This window comes from Mesocricetus auratus, unplaced genomic scaffold (assembly GCF_017639785.1).
Source record: "Mesocricetus auratus isolate SY011 unplaced genomic scaffold, BCM_Maur_2.0 Super-Scaffold_15014, whole genome shotgun sequence".
Taxonomy (NCBI): Eukaryota; Metazoa; Chordata; class Mammalia; order Rodentia; family Cricetidae; genus Mesocricetus; species Mesocricetus auratus.
Genome location: NW_024429186.1, coordinates 10,913,972 through 10,936,758, shown reverse-complemented (window position 1 = coordinate 10,936,758; position 22,787 = coordinate 10,913,972). Strand labels below are relative to the sequence as shown.

Below are 22,787 nucleotides of genomic sequence, written 5' to 3'. Positions count from 1 at the left end.
AGAAAAGAAACAGTCTTTTGATTATAGCCCCTGGTAGAGAAGTGACAACTTCATGATTGAGACACCGTGTCTGTCTGCAGCTTGCTGCAGCGGGCTGCTTTTGCAGAGCAAGAACCGTCTAGCCGTCTGTTAGAATCTTGGTTGTCACAGACATGTGCACTGCCCATCTTTGGGGTCAGCAGATTTGAAGGGAAAAACAAGCATTCCCTCAGGTGAAGGCCTCTTCTGCTGTACAGCCAGAGCCCTTGCAGCACAGCCTCTTCTGCTTTACAGGGTGGTGAGGTCGGCTGTGCTGGGCTCTCTGGCCTTCGTCCTTCTTAGAGCTCTGTGGACCATGGCTTTGTCCCCTGGCCGCTTCCTCCAGCTCCTAAAGGCTCAGTTGTTTTGCTTCTGCATGGCCATCCATCCTCGTGGTGACCTTCGCGCTTGTGGCTCCTCCCCCTTTGTGGCTCCTCCCCCTCCTCTCCTGGGCCCTGACGCCACACCTCCCCAGGATGCCTCGTGTTACCCAGAAGGTTGCTATTTCTGTCTCCTTCAGAGTTAGTTTCTTACAAGTTACCTGTTTCTGAAAACCCCGAAAGAGGACTTGAAGGTCTCCTCGAGTGACTCAGGACTCATGGGGTACTTTGCGCACTCCCAACCAGATCTTTCTTTCTAGGGCACCCTGCAGGCGGTGTGGTTAATTTTGGCATCACTGCCCCCTCTTTGTTTTGCTGTATAAGCATAGTCCTGTGTCAGCAGATAGACTCATTTCAGAGGTGGGTCCCTGCACATCCAACCAGACACAGCCCACTTTGCACAGGTAGTAAAAGGGTTTTCTTTATCACATGTGCACACGGGTGCGCGAGCAAACACACACGCGCGCGCGCGCGCACACACACACACACACACACACACACACGCGCGCGCGCGCACACACTGCGTAAGAGGTTTGCCCTTCCACATACTCTCCAGCACAGAGGAAGGATTTCCTTAGAACAATGAAACGCTATCTTGAATAATCTGAACACCCCTCCCAGGCAGCTGTGTAAGTACTGTGTGTATTTGGGGACTTTAAAAACAAAAGCAGGGGTTCACCAATGTGTTTCAGGGTTAGCCTTGAACTTGTGGTGTAGCCCAGCTAACTCTGCCTCAGACTTCCGATTGTTGAGATTACCAGCATGTGCCAGCATGTTCAACCCCAACAAGGTTTTTCTCAACCGGTCAGACTAGTTCAGCATCTCAGACGATGCCAAGGCACACAGTAGGTACCCAGAAAACATTTCTGCTGAACGACTATGCTTACCTCTCTTCATGAGATGAGAAAAGCTTACATTGATGGAGTCTGAAGCTCACACCCAAGCCGCCATGCCAGTCCTGCCGCTTTCTGTTCTGTGGTTCCGAGTTACCTGATTCGGGGAGGGAGGGTGGATTCCTCAGCATGGAAATAGTCTCTACCTCACAGATGTCATGAGGACTGAATAAGGTCTCCCCAGCTTCCTCCACGCCGGGGTGCCTGCAGCTGCCACGATCACTGCTGCTCTATCCCAAGGCAGCAGGGTCCATGTTTGCTCGTGCTTCACAATCCTCCCCAGCCTTTCTTCTTGGGGACCTTTTTGTTTCCATTGCTGTGGTAAAAATCAACTGTTTCAGCTCGTGGAGGTTCCAGGTTAGGGTCTGTCACACTGGGTGCGTCACCGTGGCAGGGGCTCGAGGAAGTGAAACAGATCACATCTGTCCGTCCGTAGTCAAGAGCAGAGAAAGTAGGGTGGACATGGGTTCAGTTCCCGGCACCCTTGTTGGGCGGGGAGGTCACAACTTTATTTACCTGCATTTCCAGGGGATCCACACGCTCTCCTGGCTTCTGTGGGCACCAGACATACGTGTGGTGTGTGGGCACACGTGCAAGCAATACACCCACACCCACACACGTTAGTGTTTAAAGAGCGGAGAACGAGCCCAGGCATGCTTGCTGGCTTTCTCTCAAGCCCCTCCCCACGTTTACACAGCCCCACAAATGGTGCTGCTCATATTCAGGGTGGGGTAGGCTCTCACCCACCCCCAATTAACCCTGTTAAGACAATTTCTCACAAGCTAACCCACTCCGGACAACTCCTCAAGGAGATGCTCTTCCCAGGTGTCGCTGGGCCATGTCCCGCTGGCAACTCTAACCATCATGCAGACGTTTTGGAACTCTGTGCCTTTTATCCCCAACCTGAAAGGCAGGGAATCAGGAACTTGGACAATGCCTGTCGCTTTACTCATGCGGTCTCACAGCACTGCTTCACCTGGACCTACTATGTGCGTGGCATGGTGCAAGGCAGGATGAGGAATGGAACGGGCTGCGTGAAGAGATTCAGCCAGACAGGATGCAGACAAGGCACGGTCACCGACTGGGGTTGGTCTCTCGGTTTCAGTAAAGACAACACAAACCAGTGGGGGAAGTAGGAAAAGGGTTAGCTAGACAGTTCACCGAGAAAGACGCAGCCTCGAATGGATAAAATGTGCTCAGGCCACCTTAAAGTGTGGAAGAAGGTGGCTTACCCATCTCATGACTCACCCTGAGATGTCCCCCAACACCTACTTGTGCTGTGGTCTTCCCTCTGGTGCTGTGGAGTGTGGAGAAGGGTGTGACAGCGTTTGGACAGACTCCAGCTCACCCTGCAAGGCTCAGCTGAAGAGCCCTTTCTGTAGCCCCCATCCGAGGTAGGTATTTTGCAGAAAGCCTGTGTCTGTGGCTGAGTGTCTGCTACCCTCCTCTGTGCCCCTCCACTCCCTCCCGTGACCTCCCTTGGTCTCTAGAAGGGCAGAGATTGTCCTTTCTCAGTCTCTGACCCTGCAGCGCTTTGCAAAGTGCAGGGAACACGAAAACTGCCCAGTACGAGGTCCTAGAATGAATGAAATTACATAAAAACCCGGACTCATTTAAGAAACTGGTAAAGAGCGCCATCTAGGGGTTGACCATCGACACCAGGCTTAGCTTTAGAGTTGTGTTTTGCGTTTTGGTCCTTTATAGGATCATTTCACTCTTCAAGCCCTGGAGCCATTTACTTCTTAACAAGGTTTAAAATAATCGGTGCTGGCTTCCCTTAGTTGTTTTTGTTTGGTTGGTTGGTTTTTGGTTTTTTGACTGTCAGCAGAGGGCTCCAGAGATAGAGCTAGGGTGGATTCTTGTGTGTGAAGTTGGCTAGGTGAGAATTAATTAGCACCAGGGGGCTGGCACTGTGTCCTGTCTCACTCAGGCTGAGGTGGTTCTGTCAGTTTTGTGGATGAAGGAGCAAAGCTTACCGAGGGGGTTCTGACTGTGCCCCCCATGCGCTGCCTAGCTTTGATGATGAGACACGCCAGTGCCCCCTGACGCCTCTTCCATGGCCTTTGGCTTTGGTGCCCACGTTGCGTCACTGCTCCTAGAAGCTATTTCCTCCTCTCAGAGTCCTGGAGACTTGAGGTTCAAATTCCCCTGTGGACTTTCTCTCTTTTGTGGACCATTCCCTATGTACATGTGTGTATGTGTGTGTAGTGTGTGTAGTGTGTGTAGTGTGTGTGTGTGTGCCTGTGTGTGTACTCACCTGTATGTACATGTGTGCAAACCAGAGGTTAATGTCAGGTGTCCTCCTCGATCGCTCCCCACCTTGTTTTGAGACGGGGGTCTCTCCCTGAACCTGCAGTTCACTGATTGGCTGTGCTGGCTATTCCCTCGGGCCCCTCCCCACCGGCACCAGCCTCTCTGTGTGGGTGCTGGAGACCTGAACCCCGGTCCTCAGCCTTGTGCACCAAGCACTTTGCTGAGGGAGTCAGCTCCCCAGCTCCCATGGCTGCATTTTCCTATTTCTGGAAACTACCCAAGATCACTGATGTCAGTGTTCAGGGGTTTTGCATCTTTTTACCAACACCATGGTGAGAAGAATTCTTTTCCTGCCTTTTGATTTCCTATCTGGCTCCCTTGATCCTGTTTCTATAACCCAAGGGTTTTGCCTTGCCGTCTTTTATCCTTAGCCTCCCTCTCCTGTCCTCACCCTTGCCTGTGAGCCCAACGCATAAATGACAGGGAATCAGGACTCTGGACAGATCACAAGACTGTCACTCATGCACTGAAAGCAGGGACAAGCTCGGTGAGCCACGGAAAAACAGCTATTCTAAGTCGGAAAAACAGCTATTCTAAGTCGGAATAAACAGCTATTCTAAGTGGTATGCTGGACTTAAAACAAAACAAAACAAAACAAAAACAAGCAAACAAAAAAGTGCAGGTCCCTCTCAGGGGACAGGCCCATGCTGCATGTCAAGAAAGACAAGGGCAACCCGGACACTCTCACACATTCCTGTCCTCTGACCTGCAGGGAGTGCTCAGAACAGACCAGAGTGGAATGTGGGTGGGGATGCTTCCTGAGGCACACCGGGCCAGCTGTGGTGTGAGGTCTGAGTGGGAAAACCTGAGAGAAGATACGCCTAGGCCCCGCCCCGAGTGCCAGGCACCGGTGGCCCTCGTTCTGCCCTGGAAATGCAATGGTGAGCAGGATGGAGATCCTGCATTCATGGGCCGTTCTGCCAGTGGAAAAAGCAAAATAGAATGCAGGGTAAAGGTGCTGTGGACAGAATGAGCATGGGGCAGGAGTGGGGAGTGTGGGGGCGGGGCCTGAGGGAAGACTGCAGCCTTGGCTGGACATCCAAGAAGCCTCCACAGGAAGTGGCCACAAGTACCTCCCCGAGCAGCAGCCGTGTGTCATCCTGCAGGCTGGTGTTCAGGAGGAGGGACGGGGAGCATGCTGCGAACTGGGGTGCATCAGGCCAGGCCGCAGAACAGCAGCTACAGGCTGGAGACAGGCCAGAGTCCCTTAGCCAAGTGGTCACAAATGGCTTGCCTGGGGCCCTAGAGCCCCAAGGGAAACCCAGGCTTTTAGATGGAAAGGCCAAACAGGGCTATTACAGCCCTGCTTTTGGTGACCACAGTTCAGGGTTCACCAACAGCAAATTCTTTTGCTTGTGTCTGAGGCTTGAACCACCTTGCGAGCGGTGGCCTGGAAATCAAGGGTGGTGATGGGCAATACCAGTGGTGCAGCATGGGCTAAAGGGTGACTTCCGGTCAAGGTGTTTTTCATTGCATTTCAAATTAGGACCGAAAAGGGTAACCTTAGGATCTCAGGGGAGGTGGCTCAGTTAGCAGGGTGTCTACCATGCAAGCTGATGTGCCAATTAGTTTTATGTCATCTTGACACAAGCGAGAGTCACTTGGGAAGAGGGAACCTCAACTGAGAAAGAGGTGTTGGGTCCTGTGGAACTGGGGTCACACATGGTTTGTTTGACTTGCCGTATTGACGCTGGGAATTGAACCTGGGTCTTCTGAAAGAACAGACAGTGCTTGTAACTGCTAACTCTCCAGCCTACCTAAAATCTGTTTTATTCGTTTTTCCCTCTTCTCCTCCCCCTTTGCCCTGCCCCCCATGCATCCCCGACTTCCCATAGCCCCCTTTCCACTTTCAAGTTGCGCATGTTTTATTGCCCTCCCTCAGCCCCTCCCAGCCCCTCCTCCCCTCTATGATCCCCTTTTAAATGAGAGGACTTGCACGCGTGCTGGCTAACTCCGGGTCAACTTGACACAAGCTCAAATCATCAGAGAGGAGGGAACTTCAATTAGAAAATGTCTCTATAAGATCAGTCTGTAGGCAAGCCTGTAGGGCATTTTCTTAATTAGTGACTGATGGGGAGGGACCAGTGCATTGTAGGCGGTGCCATCCCGGGGCTGGTGACCCTGGGTTCTATAAGAAAGCAGGCAGAGCAAGCCATGAGGAGCAAGCCAGTGAGCAGCTCCCCTCCGTGGCCTCTGCATCAGCTCCAGGTTCTGCCCTGTTTGAGTTCCTGTCCTGACTTTCCTCAGTCGTGGATTGTTACCTGGAAGTGTGAGCTGAAATAACCCCTTCCTCCCCACGTAGCTTTTGTCATGGTGTCTTGTCACATCAATAGTAACCCTAACTAGAACAGTGTGTGATATTTCTCTTTCTGAGTCTGGGTTATCTCAGTTAAGATAATAAATTCCAGATCCAGCTATTTTCTGTAAATGTAACTTTTCTTTGCAGCTGCATAAAAGTTCGTCGTGTCCTGTACCACATTTTTATTCTTCTGTTGGTGGACATCTGGCTGGTTCCATCCCTCTGTGGGTGGACATCTGGCTGGTTCTATCCCTTGCTGTTGTCAATCGTGCAGCCATAATCATGAATGCACAGGCATCTCTTTGGCAGGAAATAGGACTGCTTATTTTTACACAAGTTCCTTATGTCTGAGAGAGGACAGGCATGTGTTAACCTTACACTTTCACCCTGACTAGTCAGCTGTCCCTATCCTATATCTGCTCTCTTTGATTTAAAAAAACCTGATTACAATCTCATTCACTTAATTTTCACACACACACACACACATACTAATTTTTTTTTTGTTTATTTTCACAGCAAACCCAAGGAGCCTACATTCAGTCCAGGTAAGTTCTGGTTTCATTCTTGGATGGGGGGAGGGCTAAAATGTAGACCTTGACTGAGTGTCAAATAGAAAATGGTGGCCTCAGAGCCAGGCCTCAGGTACTCAGGAAACAGCTCTGGTGTTTATTAGCACAACCAAGCAGCTGCTGGCAGCTCAGCTAACCGCAGGATTGCCAGTAAACGGGTATAGAGACTAGACCCCTTCCCACCCCTTGTCAGACCCACGTGGAGGTCAGCAACGGTTAGAGTGTGAGCTCCGTGAAGATGCCCTTCTCCGCCCTGCTCCGCTGACCTCTCCTGCACTTCTCCCCAAGGGAAAGCCTCCCCCATAAAGCTGTTCAAAATACCCGCTCCCTCTCTGCCTCCCATTTCCTAAATTGCAAACCAATACTTTGTAGATAGCTGTCCATATATCCCTCTAAATCACACTTTATAAGAAAGCGGATGCTACGTTCTCTTTTTTAGCTTATTTGAGATATAGTTAAACACGCAAAAAAAGTGTGTAGTTAAATAAATTCACCTGATTTTAATTTTCCCAGGCTTTCCCCCTTCCAAGCAAAATAAAGATTAATCCCTGAAAATGCAGTTACCATCAACCCACAGGTGTGCACCCCGAGCATACATGTCAGGATACATGAAATGTCCCCTTGTCCCCTGGGGGGCAGGGTAGTACCAGCCTGCGGCTGGCCAGTGAGTGCCCCAGCAGACAGGCCAGCCACACCTGCGGTACCAGCCATCTCTTTATCTAGCCCTTCAGTCTCCGAAACCCCAAGGGAAGCGCCGGGTGACACACTGCAAAGGTAGGCAGAGCTTCCTAGCCCACAGCTCGCCCTCTGCACGAGGCCGCTGCCCAGTCCAGAGACTGTCTCAAGCAGGCAGAGCCCTCCTCGCATGACAGCGTTTCCGTAATTTGCCCTAAACCCAACGCACCTCTGAATGTTCACTTGGATGGGCTTCAGCACGCGACTGTGACTTGGATTGCCGTTCGTCATTGGCTGCCTGTGGGAGGTCTGAACGGATCTGAAAGGAGCTAGAAGGCAGCCCCCCCCCCGCCCCCGAGTGTCCACATTTTGGCATGAAACTGCACCGCTGACCTCTCCCCACTAGCACCTCTGGGTTTGGTGATTGTGTTTTGTTCTGCTAACATGCCTGAAAACAGCATTGCTTCCCCGTGCCGTGAGGGCTGTAGGTGTGGGCCACCTGAGTCTGTAGTACACAATGGCGCACAGCAGAACCTAGTAAGTCCTGTTTAGTGGTGAGGTAAGACAGCCTCAGTCACAGGCATTCTTCACCGAGGCTAACCACCTAACTTCACTACACGGCCCAATAGACTGTGCCCTGTCTGCGCCCACAATTGGCTCTCTGTCCCCCTGTCTTTTGGAAACACCATTATATGGGCAGTAGTCCCACCACCCTGGCAGGGCCGGTGCACGCCGCCATTCCTGCTTCCCCTTCCTCTAAGGTGGGGCTGGTGGCTGCCTTTTAAGTCTCCATTTGTGAACACCAACGGAAGAGCAGCAACTTGGCTGAGAGGTTAGAGGAGGGAAGAGGTTCAGAAGAGAAGGGAAGGAAGGAGCTGGAGCTGGGCCTCAGAGGGAAGACGGGGAGGTACTGAGAGATGCTTCTGGCCTGAGAGGAGAAGATGAGGTCAGATAAAGACAGCCGTTGAGCAAGTAGGCAGTGGCCGTGATGCACGGATGCAGCATCAGATGAAGTGTAGCCCGGGCTCAACGGATTGGCGACAGTATGTAAGGTGACTCCAGGGAGTAGGACAGCGATGGCAGTCTTGGGTGGACTTCTTCAGATGCAGCCAGGGAAGGTGGTGCCCACGTGGAAAACATCCCAACCATCACTGGGGCAGTGTGTGCCGTGGGGATGAGCACATTCATGGTTCTTACCTAAAAGCCAAGCTTCATTAAACCCAGAATGGAGAGTGTCACATGCACTGGGATCTGAATTGCATGCCCTTGGTGACAAATGGTGTTGCATGCGGCCTTGTTTGAAAGTCCTTAGCCGCTGAAGTACTGTGACTGTCTCTCAACTTACCCTCGTCAGTATCCTCCCTGAGGTGACTTTCTGTGGGCTTTGGAGCGAGTATTGCTGTAGCCCCTGTCTGCTTTAGATTCTGTTGATTCTGGATTCTGCAGTCTTCAGGAGCATCAGAAAGGAGGGTCTGACTGCGAACTCATCAGGGGTCCATGACATGTTTTCTTTGCTCATAGTATAGCCTTGAAACTCTAGAGTACCCAATGTGGGTTTGATTTGTTTGCTTTTTTTTTAAACTTTGGCCCTTCGATTTCTTAGAATACCAAAAGTTGTTTTAGGGGCCTAGAGAGATGGTTCAGCAGTAAGAGCCCTTGCTTTTGCAGAGGACCCAGATTCAGTTCCCAGCACCCACATGATGACTGACAGCTGCCTGTAACTCCAGTCCCAGAGTATCTGGTGCTCTCTTCTGGCCTCTGCAGACACCAGGAATACACATGGTGTATATATTTATATACATAAAAATACCAAATCTCCCAATTAAAACAAAGTTATTTTAATAGAAATAGTCATTCTAGAAAACTCTCTCCCCTCTTTGGTCCCCCCACCACTCTCCTTCTCTCTCCCTCCTCCCCTCCCTCTCCCCTCACTCCTTCTCTGTTGGGTCTTCCCTTTTTATTTTCCATTTCTACCTTCTATTTAAGCATTTTTTAAATTTTAAAACTTTGCTTTTAAGATTTATTTACTTAGCTAAATAGTGGTGGCACACACCTTTAATCCCAGCACTCAGAAGGCAGAGGCAGGCAGATCTCTGAGTTTGTGGCCAGCCTGGTCTTCAGAGCAAGTTCCAGGACAGCCTCCAAAGCCACAGAGAAACCCTGTCTCAAATATTTTTATTTAGCATTTTCTCTTTTATTAAATCCTTGCATGCACTTAGTATTCTTTGCATTTGAAAGAACGTACAATGTAAAAATGGAATTATATTTTACACTCTAATATAAAAAATCAATTTAAATATCAAAAGATATTTCCTGGTTTGGTACTGAGACTGTATATATGTTGGACTCAGTAACAGACTCGAGTGGGTTTCTTGAGTTAGTTGTGATTCTTTTTTTTTTTAACAGATCTTTATTATATATACAGTGTTCTGCCTGCATATATGATTGGACACCAGAAGAGATCTCATTACAGATGGTTGTGAGCCACCATGTGGTTGCTGAGAATTGAACTCAGGTCCTCTGGAAGAGCAGTCAGTGCTGTTAACCTCTGAGCCATCTCTCCAGCCCCAGTTGTGATTCTTAACTGTACATTTTCTTTGTATGATAACATAGCTGCACCAAGATGCCCCAGTAAATGCTTGTTAAATCTAGTTCATACTTATAACAAATTCTTATGTATGGTGTGAACTTGAATGAGAAGCCCAAAAGAAATGTCATGAACTTTTGTTTCAAGTTATTTAATTTTGTGTTAGGTTTTAATTTTTATTTGCATGTGTATGTGTCTCTGTGTTGAGGTATGTACATGTGTATGCAAGTACTCAAGGAGGCCAGAAGAGTGCAGCAGGTAGATCCCTTGGAGTACTGTGAGCTATCTGATGTGGATGCTGGAACCTAACTAGGGTCCTCTGGAAGAGCAGTGTGTAGTGCTCTTAAACACTAAGCCATCTTTCCAACCCCTGTGTGTTAGGTTTTATTTCCTATGGAACAATAATTGAAAGGGACATGGCATGGGAGGGGGCTGGAGATGGGGATGATGGAGCCAGTGAGGTGGGGATGATGGAGCCAGTGAGATGGGGATGATGGGGTCAGTGAGATGGGGAAGATGGGATCAGTGAGATGGGGAAGAATGGACCAGTGAGATGGGGATGATGGGGTCAGTGAGATGGGGATGATGGAGCCAGTGAGATGGGGATGATGGAGCCATTGAGATGGGGATGATGGAGCCAGTGAGATGGGGATGATGGAGCCAGTGAGATGGGGATGATGGGGTCAGTGAGATGGGGAAGATGGGATCAGTGAGATGGGGAAGAATGGACCAGTGAGATGGGGATGATGGGGTGAGTGAGATGGGGATGATGGAGCCAGTGAGATGGGGATGATGGATCCAGTGAGATGGGGATGATGGAGCCAGTGAGATGGGGATGATGGGACCAGTGAGATGGGGATGATGGGGTCAGTGAGATGGGGATGATGGGGTCAGTGAGATGGGGAAGAATGGACCAGTGAGATGGAGATAATGGGGTCAGTGAGATGAGGATGATGGGGTCAGTGAGATGGGGAAGAATGGACCAGTGAGATGGGGATGATGGGGTCAGTGAGATGGGGATGATGGAGCCAGTGAGATGGGGATGATGGAGCCAGTGAGATGGGGATGATGGGACCAGTGAGATGGGGATGATGGGGTCAGTGAGATGGGGAAGAATGGACCAGTGAGATAGGGATGATGGGGTCAGTGAGATGGGGATGATGGAGCCAGTGAGATGGGGATGATGGAGCCAGTGAGATGGGGATGATGGAGCCAGTGAGATGGGGATGATGGGGTCAGTGAGATGGGGAAGATGGGATCAGTGAGATGGGGAAGAATGGACCAGTGAGATGGGGATGATGGGGTGAGTGAGATGGGGATGATGGAGCCAGTGAGATGGGGATGATGGATCCAGTGAGATGGGGATGATGGAGCCAGTGAGATGGGGATGATGGGGTCAGTGAGATGGGGATGATGGGGTCAGTGAGATGGGGAAGAATGGACCAGTGAGATGGAGATAATGGGGTCAGTGAGATGAGGATGATGGGGTCAGTGAGATGGGGAAGAATGGACCAGTGAGATGGGGATGATGGGGTCAGTGAGATGGGGATGATGGAGCCAGTGAGATGGGGATGATGGAGCCAGTGAGATGGGGATGATGGGACCAGTGAGATGGGGATGATGGGGTCAGTGAGATGGGGAAGAATGGACCAGTGAGATAGGGATGATGGGGTCAGTGAGATGGGGATGATGGAGCCAGTGAGATGGGGATGATGGAGCCAGTGAGATGGGGATGATGGGGTCAGTGAGATGGGGAAGAATGGACCAGTGAGATAGGGATGATGGGGTCAGTGAGATGGGGATGATGGAGCCAGTGAGATGGGGATGATGGAGCCAGTGAGATGGGGATGATGGGACCAGTGAGATGGGGATGATGGGGTCAGTGAGATGGGGAAGAATGGACCAGTGAGATAGGGATGATGGGGTCAGTGAGATGGGGATGATGGAGCCAGTGAGATGGGGATGATGGAGCCAGTGAGATGGGGATGATGGGACCAGTGAGATGGGGATGATGGGGTCAGTGAGATGGGGAAGAATGGACCAGTGAGATAGGGATGATGGGGTCAGTGAGATGGGGATGATGGAGCCAGTGAGATGGGGATGATGGAGCCAGTGAGATGGGGATGATGGGACCAGTGAGATGGGGATGATGGGGTCAGTGAGATGGGGAAGAATGGACCAGTGAGATAGGGATGATGGGGTCAGTGAGATGGAGATGATGGGGTCAGTGAGATGGGGAAGAATGGACCAGTGAGATAGGGATGATGGGGTCAGTGAGATGGGGATGATGGGGTCAGTGAGATGAGGATGATGGGGTCAGTGAGATGAGGATGATGGGGTCAGTGAGATGGGGATGCTGGGACCAGTGAGATGGCTCAGCAGGTCAAGCTGCTTACCAAAGCCCGCCTGACAACCCAATTCTCTGAGTCTCATGAGATGGAAGGAGACGATGGGAGGAGAGAACAGACTCCCAAAAGTTGCTCTTTGACCTTCACGCGTGCCATGTGGCTTCACCCTACCCCCACCAACACATTAAATAAGTAAATTGTTTTTTATAAAAATCTTTTAAGGTCCACAAGGGAAATTGCCACTTGCGTGCTGACAGGCTAGTCAGTGTGTGGCATTTGCTATCAGGGTATGGCGTGGTATCACTGACATCTCCATTGTTTTTGTAGAAGAGGGATATGTAAAAATGTTTCTTCGAGGCCGCCCCGTCACCATGTACATGCCCAAAGACCAAGTGGATTCTTACAGTTTAGAAGCAAAAGCTGAGTTACCGACCAAGCGGCTGAAGCTGGAGTGGGTGTATCCTTTATGCTCTGACCAGATTGTCGGTAGGTGACTGCTGAAGGTCTACTTGAAAGATCCATAAAGGTTAAACATTTTACTGTTAACATTTTTTTAAATTGAGTTTTCAAATGTGGCCATGTAGGAGAAGCATTCCTGAGCAAGTTCTCATGGTTGTGGTTCCTGTTCAAATGCATGCCCACTGTCTTTCTGCATACCCGCTGTCTCCTGCATACCCGCTGTCTCCTGCATACCCACTGTCTTCTGCATACCCGCTGTCTTCTGCATACACACTGTCTTCTGCATACCCGCTGTCTTCTGCATACCCGCTGTCTCCTGCATACCTGCTGTCTTCTGCATACCCGCTGTCTTCTGCATACCCACTGTCTTCTGCATACCCGCTGTCTTCCCCCATACCCGCTGTCTCCTGCATACCCGCTGTCTTCTGCATACCCGCTGTCTCCTGCATACCTGCTGTCTTCTGCATACCCGCTGTCTTCCCCCATACCCGCTGTCTCCTGCATACCCGCTGTCTTCTGCATACACACTGTCTTCTGCATACCCGCTGTCTTCTGCATACCCGCTGTCTTCTGCATACACACTGTCTTCTGCATACCCGCTGTCTTCCTGAAAAGAAAACATGGGCCAGGTGGTGGTGGCGCATGCCTTTAATCCCAGCACTCGGGAGGCAGAGGCAGGCGGATCTCTGTGAGTTCGAGGCCGGGCTGGACGACAGCCTCCAAAACAATACAGAGAAACCCTGTCTTGTAAAAACAAACAAACAAACAAACAAAAACAAAAAAAAACCATGGAGTTGATCATTGTAGACGAATGTTTTGGGGATCAGAGGGATAGATCGCATTTGTGACCTGCCTGTCAGCCTAAAAGAACAGTAGGTTAGACAGACACTGAGAAGCAAGCTGAGTGAAAATAATTAAAGTGAGCAAAATTTAGGACTAATGATCATGATGGGACCTTTTGTTTCCTTTTGAGACAGGGTCTTGCTCTGTAGCCTAGCCTTTAACTCACAACAATCCTTCTGCCTCAGCCTCCTGAATGTTGGGGATGTGGGCATGCGCTACCACCCCCCACAAGAGCGGGTGCTGTGTTTCTGCTGTTCAATGCACTATAGTCACTTTCACTGTGGGGAAGGCTGCAGCACCCACTCTCCCCCTACGAAGGCTTTACACTAAATATATCGTGATGTCTGCCACTCGGTGGCTAATGTCACCCTCTAAAGATAGATCCCAAGATGTTGATTTAAGCTGATGCTGACCTGCCTTCATTGACTAGAAATTAGTATTTGAGTTATGAAATCACATTTGTGGAAATCAAAAAATTAGATGTTGCTTGGCAATCTATTTTGGTGCATTTCGTGGGTGGGATCTTCCTCTTAATCAAGTTGAGCAGTTTATTTAATCTAACCCAGGAAGTGTTATTCAGAGAATGCTTCCTTGTTTGTGTTTTAAAAGATATGAAACCAAAAAATTTGCTCCAAACAAATGGCATTTTGGCCAGGTTATTTTTTACACTCAAGTTCAAATGATGCTTTGTTTTTAGAAGTACACATGGTAAAATTTTAACACTGGGTCAGTGAGAGGCTCTGTGGATAAAGGCGCTTGCAGCCAAGCCTGAGGACCCAAGTTCAAGCCCCTGGACCCATATGGATGGTGGAAGGAGAAAACCAACTCCTGCAAGTTGTCCCCTGACCTCCACATACACACTATAGCAACCATGCACATGTGCTCTCTCTCTCTCTCTCTCTCTCTCTCTCTCTCTCTCTCTCTCTCTCTCTCTCTCTCTCTCTCTCACACACACACACACACACACACAAAATGCAATACATTGAAAAAACACTGATAGTTATCCCTAAAATGATGGAGCAAGGTTAATTAATTCACTAATTTAACAATTAAGACTTAATTTTAAACCTTTATTACATTTGAATGTTATTTATACTCTTTGTAAGTACTTATATGATACTTTTAAGTGGTTTTTAATGAAAAGATTTAGTTCCTAGATTATAGACAGTAAAAGCAGGCTTATAATAGACTCAATAGCTTCTAAAACTCAAACAAATCTTCATGCTGTAAAAAGTATGCATTCACACCAGACATGTCTATAATCCCAGACAAGGGAGGCTAAGGCAGGAAGATCTGAGTTGAAGCTAGCCTGGTCTATACAATGATCACTTGCCTAGCACAGGAAAGGTCCTGGGTTCAACACCCAATACTGCAAGACGATGTGTTCATATTATAACTTTGTTTCAGGAGTATTGGTATTAAGGTCTGCTAGGTACAGAGTGTATTTCATTTTGTTTTGTTTGAGACAGGGTCTCACTGTGCAGCCCCGCCAGTCTAGAACTCACAGAGTATTGAAAGCGGGCACCACCACCCCTGCACACGTTTTCTGCTCAATGTTGTTTAGATTCGTGAAACTGATAGGAATAGTTGCACAACATTCATGTGCCTCTTGAGTAGAGCGGCAGCTTACCAGCTCTTAAAGGCAAACGGTTTTCATCTTGACTGACGCTAAGCTACGGGTACCGGGGGCGAGACTGTCGCAATAACCTGTACTTGCTGCCGACGGGGGAGACCGTGTACTTCATCGCGTCTGTGGTGGTGCTCTACAACGTGGAGGAGCAGCTGCAGAGGCATTATGCCGGCCACAATGACGACGTCAAGTGGTGAGTCCTCAGGAACAGGCTGTGGCAGCATAGGTGAGCTCGCTGAAAGAGGTCAGCATAGGTGAGCTCGCTGAAAGAGGTCAGCATAGGTGAGCTAGCCTTCGCTGAAAGAGGTCAGCATAGGTGAGCTCAAACCGGGGTGTGGGGGGGGAGCTGGGCTCTGAGGCCAGACTGGGCAAAGCTCTTCTTTGTGTTCTCCACGCCGCCCTTGGGTTCCCTGGCTCTGCTGCCAGGTCCGTGCGGCTGTCTGTCCTCACTGCACTTCTTCGTGACCAGATTATCTAAGGAGGAAAAAAAGTGCCCCAGGAAGCTTTCTTAACGTACCAAATGTAAAAACTTCAGATTGGGTCTTTACTTTTAGATAAAGGTAAACGTGCTTGTGTGTGTGTGTGTGTGTGTGTGTGTGTGTGTGTGTGTGTGTGTGTGTGTATAGCTTAGTCTGATATGCCTACGGCTCATTTCGTAGCTTAGGGAAGACCTTGGAGTAATGGGAGCGGGAGATGGATTTGTGGTCATCCTGGGTCCATGGCTAGTGACAAAAATCGTACTGGCGGAAATTAAGGGACCTTCCCTAATTAAGACACCCAGAAAGCATGGGTAAGAAGGGAAGGTGTGGGCTAAGTCAGTGGTTCTGAGACTGAAGTGCTGTTTTCCCAACAAAGGTTGCCTTTCCTTAAGCCTGGAAGTTCCCAAGAAGAAATAAGGGGATTCAGATAAAGGAAGCAGCATTTGCTGTCTAAGTTGTTGGGCTCTTCTGGGAATTTGGGAGCGTCTGTAAGAAGCTAATCAGTGTGGATTCTTCTGTTTAAACTTTTGGAAGATTGTAGTTAATCAACTTTGTGGTGGAGGTGTCTGATAAATATCCTTGTTTTAGCCTAGCAGTCCATCCTGACAGGATCACCATAGCAACAGGACAAGTTGCAGGCACGTCTAAAGATGGAAAGGTGAGTTTTGTTCGTTGTCATGCTGGTTTTTTGTAAGGAGCTGGCACAACCTCCTGAAAGCACTTTTGCTGATGGATCTACCTGGCCGCATGTAGTTACCACACCTGGGAACTTCTGAGTCCTCCTCATGCAAATTGCATGTGTCACCATGACCTTACGCTCCCTACCCCTGAGCTCACCATAATTTCAACAAAATTTTAAATGACATTATCGCTAGTTGTGGTGGTGCATACCTTTAATCCCAGTGCTCAGGAGACAGAGGCAGGCAGATGTATGGGAGCTCAAGGCCAGCCTGGTCTACATAGCAAAACACTGTCTTTAAAAAAATATAGAAGCTGGGAGGTGGTAGCACACACCTTTTTAATCCCAGCACTCAGGAAGCAGAGACAGGCAGATCTCTGTGAGTTTGAGGCCAGCCTTGCCTACAGAGCGAGTTCCAGGATACCCAGGGAAGTTACCCAGAGAAACCCTGTCTCAAAAAAAAAAAAAAAAAACAAAGAAAAATGGAAGAGGGAGACAGAGAGAGAGAGAGATTGAGGGAGGGAGAGAACAAACACTAGCTATTTAAAACAGCATTGTCCTGCCCAAGAATCAACTCTTGACATTCTTATCTGCATATGTGATCAGCACGAATATAACAATCTAATAAGCAGAGTTAAAACCACAAAGTAGCATGTCATGGGAAGTCCTCGGCTGTGAGTACCCACCACTTATTTCTTCAGTGTGGAGTTTGCTCCTTCTGTCCATCACAAAAGCTGCCGGGAACCTCAGGCGAACTCTGCAGTGTGTTACAAGACTTCAGTCTGGATTTTAAGGAGGGAGGTGAGGGAACTAGCTAAGACATTGCCAAGCTGGCTTCTATGTGGGCTTGTCATGTTTTATTCAAATCCCCTACAGATTCTTAAACCTCTATTTGTACAGCTTGTCCTTGAGTGATCTATTACCTAAAAGTAATCATTGATTAAAGCGGGGCCTTCGTTTTTAGCAATGTATATCCAACCAGAAAACACGAGCGCAACCTTATCGGAGAAGGTGTTTTCATAATACCAAGTGTTAACCATTAATGTCATGCTGTTTTTCACTGGCATTCTACACTTTCAGAGAGTAGGATAACAGAAGCCAGGCTACTTTTATGTAAACTCACAGAAACGGAGCAGTTGTTCGTGTGTTCAAAAGGAAAAAGAAGGAACGTCTGGAAGAGCTCTTTGAAATCAGAAGCAAACTGTTTATTCCACCCTCTAGTGGCGTGAAGGTGTATTTCCATCTCTGGCTTTGGAATTGAATCTGTGCTACGGAACCAAGACAAAGTTACAGTTCCCTGAGATGACTTTTGACCTGCTGGGAAACCCAGAGAAGGCACATGGTGCTCAACTGCTTGCAGACAAGGCTGAACTAGAACAAGAACACCCAGCACCTGCCTGCACACTGGGCCCCATGCCTGGAGCCCTTTCATGATGACGAATCTGCCGATTGCACTTGATGCTATCTTTGGTGAAATGTCATTTCTAAAATTTAGAGAGATGCAAAGATACAAACGGAGTGTCAGTTCCTCTGGTACCACTGTCAGAGGCCGGCTAGTCAAAGTTTAAACCTTGGAAGCCTTCTCTTAACACCTGTTGCCCACAGGGCCCAGTGCCTTCTTAAGCCATTGGGAATGTGTTAGTTACATTCTTGGGAGGACTCCTCAGATGCAGAAAAAGACTTTTTGAGTGACAAAATTGGAGTCACTACCAACCTAATTGTAAAGCTCTGAGGTAAAGAGAAGTAATTAACTGACATTCCCAAATGACGACTTTATTCCTTCCAAACAGCAACTGCCGCCACATGTGCGCATCTGGGACTCTGTGACACTCAACACTCTGCATGTCATCGGAATAGGCTTTTTTGACCGGGCTGTCACCTGCATCGCGTTCTCGAAATCTGTAAGTATGAGGATGTACAGGGACACATTTCCTATCAAATGTTTCTAGCCACGTGGCTCCCAAGGCATGCCGGTCCAACAGAGCCGTACTTAGGCACTCCAGTTTGGAGACGTATGTTCACACTCCATTGTCCACACACACGTCACGTCAAACACTCGTGTTTGTTTACCCCCTAGTGCTTGCTCTGCATGTAATCCTGCAGCAGCCGTGTGCCTGGACAGGAAAGCAGGCCCCGAAAACAATGAGTGTATGGTCTTCATCTGTGATGTAATGGACCTTCCTGTGTGTTGGGGTGGTACATGTGTGCAGGTGCACATGGTGGGGTGAGCCTGTGTGTGCGCACACACACGCAGAGCCCAAAAGTCAGCCTCACCTGTTGTTCCTCAGTTGCTGTTTGCCTTGTTTCTGAGACAGTGTCTCTCATTGGGACCTGAGGTTCTCGGCTCCAGCTCTAAGGATCCACCTGCCTCTGCTCCCCAATGTTGCCATCACAAGTGAACATACCATGACAGCCCAGTTTTGGGTACTGGGGTTCAAAGTGATCCCTTTACCCAGCTCCTCAATGATTGCTTTATTAAAGGTAAAATTAAAAGCTGAGCAGTGGTGGTACACGCCTTTAGTCCCACATTCAGGAGACAGAGGTATCGGATCTCTGTGAGTTTGAGGCCAGCCTGGTCTACAGAGGGAATTCCAGGACAGCTAGGACTGTTACACAGAGAAACCCTGTCTTGAAAAACAAGCAAACAAGCAAAAAACAAAAGAAAAAGAAGTAAATGATTGTTTTTAATTATGTTTGTCTCCCTTTGTTCTCACGTTGGTCTTCCTATGAATACTTTTTCCTGGCAGAATGGAGGGAGCCATCTTTGTGCTGTGGACGACTCCAATGACCACGTACTATCTGTGTGGGACTGGCAGAAAGAAGAGAGGCTGGCCGATGTGAAGGTCTCGCTCAAGCCACTCACTGGGGCTAAGCCGTGTCCCACAGGGCGCTGCCTGCACAGCCAGCAGACTCCAGGGCCGCCCACCCCTACCCCTGGGGAAAACCCTTCCCTTCAGATCTCTTTGCTTCTGTCTCTCCTCCCTCATGAGACCCCGTTGAAGGCCTGCCAGGGTATATCCTGCCTTCTAGGGTCTGCAAATTTTTTTCTTCCTTATTTCGTAGTGACAACCCTAATTTCAATTCATTCACTCATTTGCTCACTGTCATGCCCACTGTGTGCTGGGCTGCCTCCCGTGGGTTGTGCTGGAAGCAGGCAATGACTGAGGTGTGCTCAGATCCTGCCAGTCTGTAGCGCTGCAGGAGGGGGGGATGCCAGCAGCCCTGAGTTCAGTACTCTGCCCCTAATCAGCTTTGCCCAGAATGTTGAATGGACATTCGTGTGGCTCTCTGAAGGTTTTCTTCTATCAAGAGCACCCCCGGATTCCTGTGTTCACAGATCTGACTTCTCATTTCTTCTCTTGGCATCTGTCAGCCTCAGCTAACCTGACTCTGAGGAAAACAGCATTCAGTCTTCCTCAGATAGCAATAGGCTTGCTCAGACAGCCTTGGTACCTTACCGGAGGGTGTGCTCAGCCAGCCCTAGCTACCAAGCTCTCTGTCCCGTGTGTGGGGTGCAGACCTGTATTCTAATCAGGTGTGTTTCCAGGCCTGGCATTCCCTTCTTCCAGTGTTGATAGCAGGGGTGTATGGTGTTCGTCCTGTGTACCAGGTTAGAAGCAGCCAGAGGCAGTGTCCTAGCTAGGATTATGAACATAGATAGAACTGAATCATTACACAGAAGCAATAGCCAGGGCCAGCCACAATGGACCAGGACGCCTGTCCTGAAAGTAAGAATATGGGTTACAGGGTGCTGATGTGGCTGCCAGAGAGCCGCCTCACGAGATCCCAAACTGAAGGACTCCTGGGGAATCAGGACAGCATAAGGCAGCCGTAGGACATGCGGAGTCTCGGTTCATGCCGTAGGGCAGGAGACAAAGGGGGAAAGGGGCGGTGACTAAAATAACCATGCAAAATGAGGCCAGTGGGGCTTCAGCGCCCAGGGTCCCGCTCGAGCAGTTTTGCCAAGTGCCGTAAGAGGCCCGTGGCGTCTGATTCTCTGTTTTGTTTTCTCCGCAAAGTGTTCGAATGAAGCTGTGTTTGCTGCGGATTTCCACCCGACGGACACCAACATCATAGTCACCTGCGGGAAGTCCCATCTTTACTTTTGGACCCTAGAAGGGAACTCCCTTAACAAGAAGCAAGGGTTGTTCGAGGTAAACTGCACTTTTCACTCAGTCTTCCCGCAAGGCAAGTGGGAGGGACTGGGTTTTAAGGGAGCGTCCAGATAGTTCAGCCTTAGTGTTTGTTGTAGTGACAAATCTTGGAGTTCCCTGTACAGCTGGGAAGCCCCCCGTGCCTTGAGTAATGAAATGGGAAGAGAAGTCAGGACCTCCTGACAGGGCAACTGGCCATAAGGAGCCAGGGCTTTGCTAAGGGTGGCGGGGAAATTCTGTGTTCTGTCCCCCCTCCCTCACACCCCCGCTTACCACACCCTGCTTGAACTGTGCAGCTTTAGGGTTCCCCAGCTGTTTAGGGTTGCCAGAAATGTCTTTCTCTTAGAGCGACTAATCTGGAGGCCCATGCATCCTGACAGAGCATAAAACCGAAAGGCCACCAGGGTGACAGTAGAAGCTGACACCATCCAGCTGGGGCTGATGGGGTCCTAGCTTTACCACCACACATGAAAGGATGTCTTCTGTAAATAATACTTTACTGCATTCCACAGAAACAAGAGAAGCCAAAGTTTGTCCTTTGCGTGACGTTTTCTGAAAACGGTGACACCATTACTGGAGATTCGAGCGGCAACATCTTGGTGTGGGGGAAAGGTAACAAGCAGTTTGATGGTTTCGGTGATGTCGTGGCTAAGCATTGGAGGGGATGCTATTAGAAACGAGCTGTTGGCGTAACGACCAGGATGACCACTCCGTTCTAAGATGCTCGGGTGTGTTTGTGTGTGTGGTTTCAGTGAAACCATGAAGTCAAGATGGAAGAAAACTGGGAACGTTAAGAGTCACTGACTTTGCATGTATGCCACTGTAAAAGGCTTTTTAAGGTCAGGGTACTAGGATGGAGTTAATCACTTTGCTGGGAAAGCTATTAGCAGATTATAACACAGAAGTTATTAGTGGCAACATAGCTGGGCACAGGTGGGTAACTTTTCTGATCCACATAGCGTCTGACAGATGTTGCTGGAGAGCTACAAACACCAATAAAGATGAGATGCTTGAGCACAGATCAGATGGGAATCCCTACAGCCAGAAAAGCGACAGCGCTACTTGGAGGAGAGGTGCCAGTTAAGTCCAGTGCGCATTCACCAGTGTCGAGGTTCAGGAAGACACACCCTCCGGTCCTCCTGGGTCTCAGACTTGGGTCTGGAATGAAGGGGGAGACAGACCTCCCATTGTAATTACAGAATGGCAAGGTTTTTGTTTGTTTGTTTGTTTTGGTACCTACCGTAGACAATGCCCATCTGGCCCTTAGGACAGCCCTGCAGGGTAAGCTGTAGCCCCATTCCACAAAGTGGGGAACAGAGAGGAAACAGCCCACCGGGGAGAAGCCAGAGAACACACTCAGAGTCCATGTTCCCAGACACGCAGCTCCCATGACACTATGCTTTCCTCAATTTCCAGGGCGACCCGGTTTGTATATGCTGGGGCTCGGACGATGTCAAAAATCTGGGTCCTTCCTAGGAATGTATTAAAATAATGCCATAACCTACCATAACACCTTTAAAACAAGCCGAAGCGGCACTAACAATGGCCAGAGGCTGGCCTTTTGATTCTGTCCTGGGTAATGGTGCTTTTCCTGGTGTGTTTAGGTACAAATCGGATAAGCTATGCCCTTCAAGGGGCCCACGAAGGTGGCATTTTTGCACTTTGTATGTTGAGAGATGGCACGCTGGTGTCGGGAGGAGGGAAGGACCGGAGGCTCATTTCCTGGAATGGGAACTACCAAAAACTTCAAAAAACGGAGGTAAGCCGCAGTGTGGACCCTGTGCGTATTCACCTGATGCGCTTGCTTGTGGTTTGGAATCTTCAGCTCAGAGTTTTGAAAAAAAATTAGATGATTTTTTATGTGGTGGGGCAACAATCTTAGAAAAATCATAGAGGCGGTAAAGCAAAATATGACTTCAGGGTACATAATCAGAGTACAAAATTATAGAACACAAGTAAAACCAAATAGGGTTTCAGGCTCCTCAACACTTGTTGTTTGGAGCATGGTTTTCATAGAAGCAATAGTCATTTTCCAAGGAACCCTTATGCACCTTTGGACTTACTGCCAGACTCTTCTCTAACCACCAGCAGGCTGCTTGCATGTAGTGTCACCATGAACCAGGTGTATTTACTCACAGCTCTCAGCTGAGGGCCGGCACACTTTCCAACACTTCCCGTCCTTGCCGGTTCGTTTCACCACCTAAGACCTAGAGAGCAGACTGTCTTCCCGCGGGAGCCAAAGCGAGACACCTGGTATCCAGCAGCCTCACTGTGGCTTCTCCCTCTAGTTCCAGGTCACAAGTAGGCAGGCTGCAAAATTGGCCTCGTTGTGAGAGGTAGCACTCCATCCCTAACATGTGCTGGCGTGTCGATGGCATGTCGATTTCTTCTGCTTCTGAGTTGCACACTGCATACTTATGGCACTGTTTGGGGCGGTGCAAAGTTGTGGCTCATGGTTACT

At 49.2% G+C, this 22,787-nt stretch overlaps 1 protein-coding gene across 5 annotated transcripts in view; it reads left to right on the top strand.

The window, feature by feature from the left end:
* Positions 1–22,787, top strand: part of Eml1 (EMAP like 1) — a 153,433-nt gene that overhangs the window by 110,414 nt on the left and 20,232 nt on the right. For 3 of the 5 annotated variants that reach the window (XM_040742513.1, XM_040742517.1, XM_040742515.1), the window contains exons 5-14: positions 6,420–6,448; positions 7,196–7,246; positions 12,410–12,539; positions 15,058–15,207; positions 16,082–16,151; positions 17,963–18,073; positions 18,920–19,015; positions 20,192–20,326; positions 20,839–20,938; positions 21,931–22,085. In XM_040742513.1, the coding sequence (XP_040598447.1) occupies positions 6,420–6,448; positions 7,196–7,246; positions 12,410–12,539; positions 15,058–15,207; positions 16,082–16,151; positions 17,963–18,073; positions 18,920–19,015; positions 20,192–20,326; positions 20,839–20,938; positions 21,931–22,085 (1,027 nt within the window). The remainder of the gene's footprint in view (positions 1–6,419; positions 6,449–7,195; positions 7,247–12,409; positions 12,540–15,057; positions 15,208–16,081; positions 16,152–17,962; positions 18,074–18,919; positions 19,016–20,191; positions 20,327–20,838; positions 20,939–21,930; positions 22,086–22,787) is intronic. The other 2 variants (XM_040742514.1, XM_040742516.1) reach the window with 1 other exon arrangement.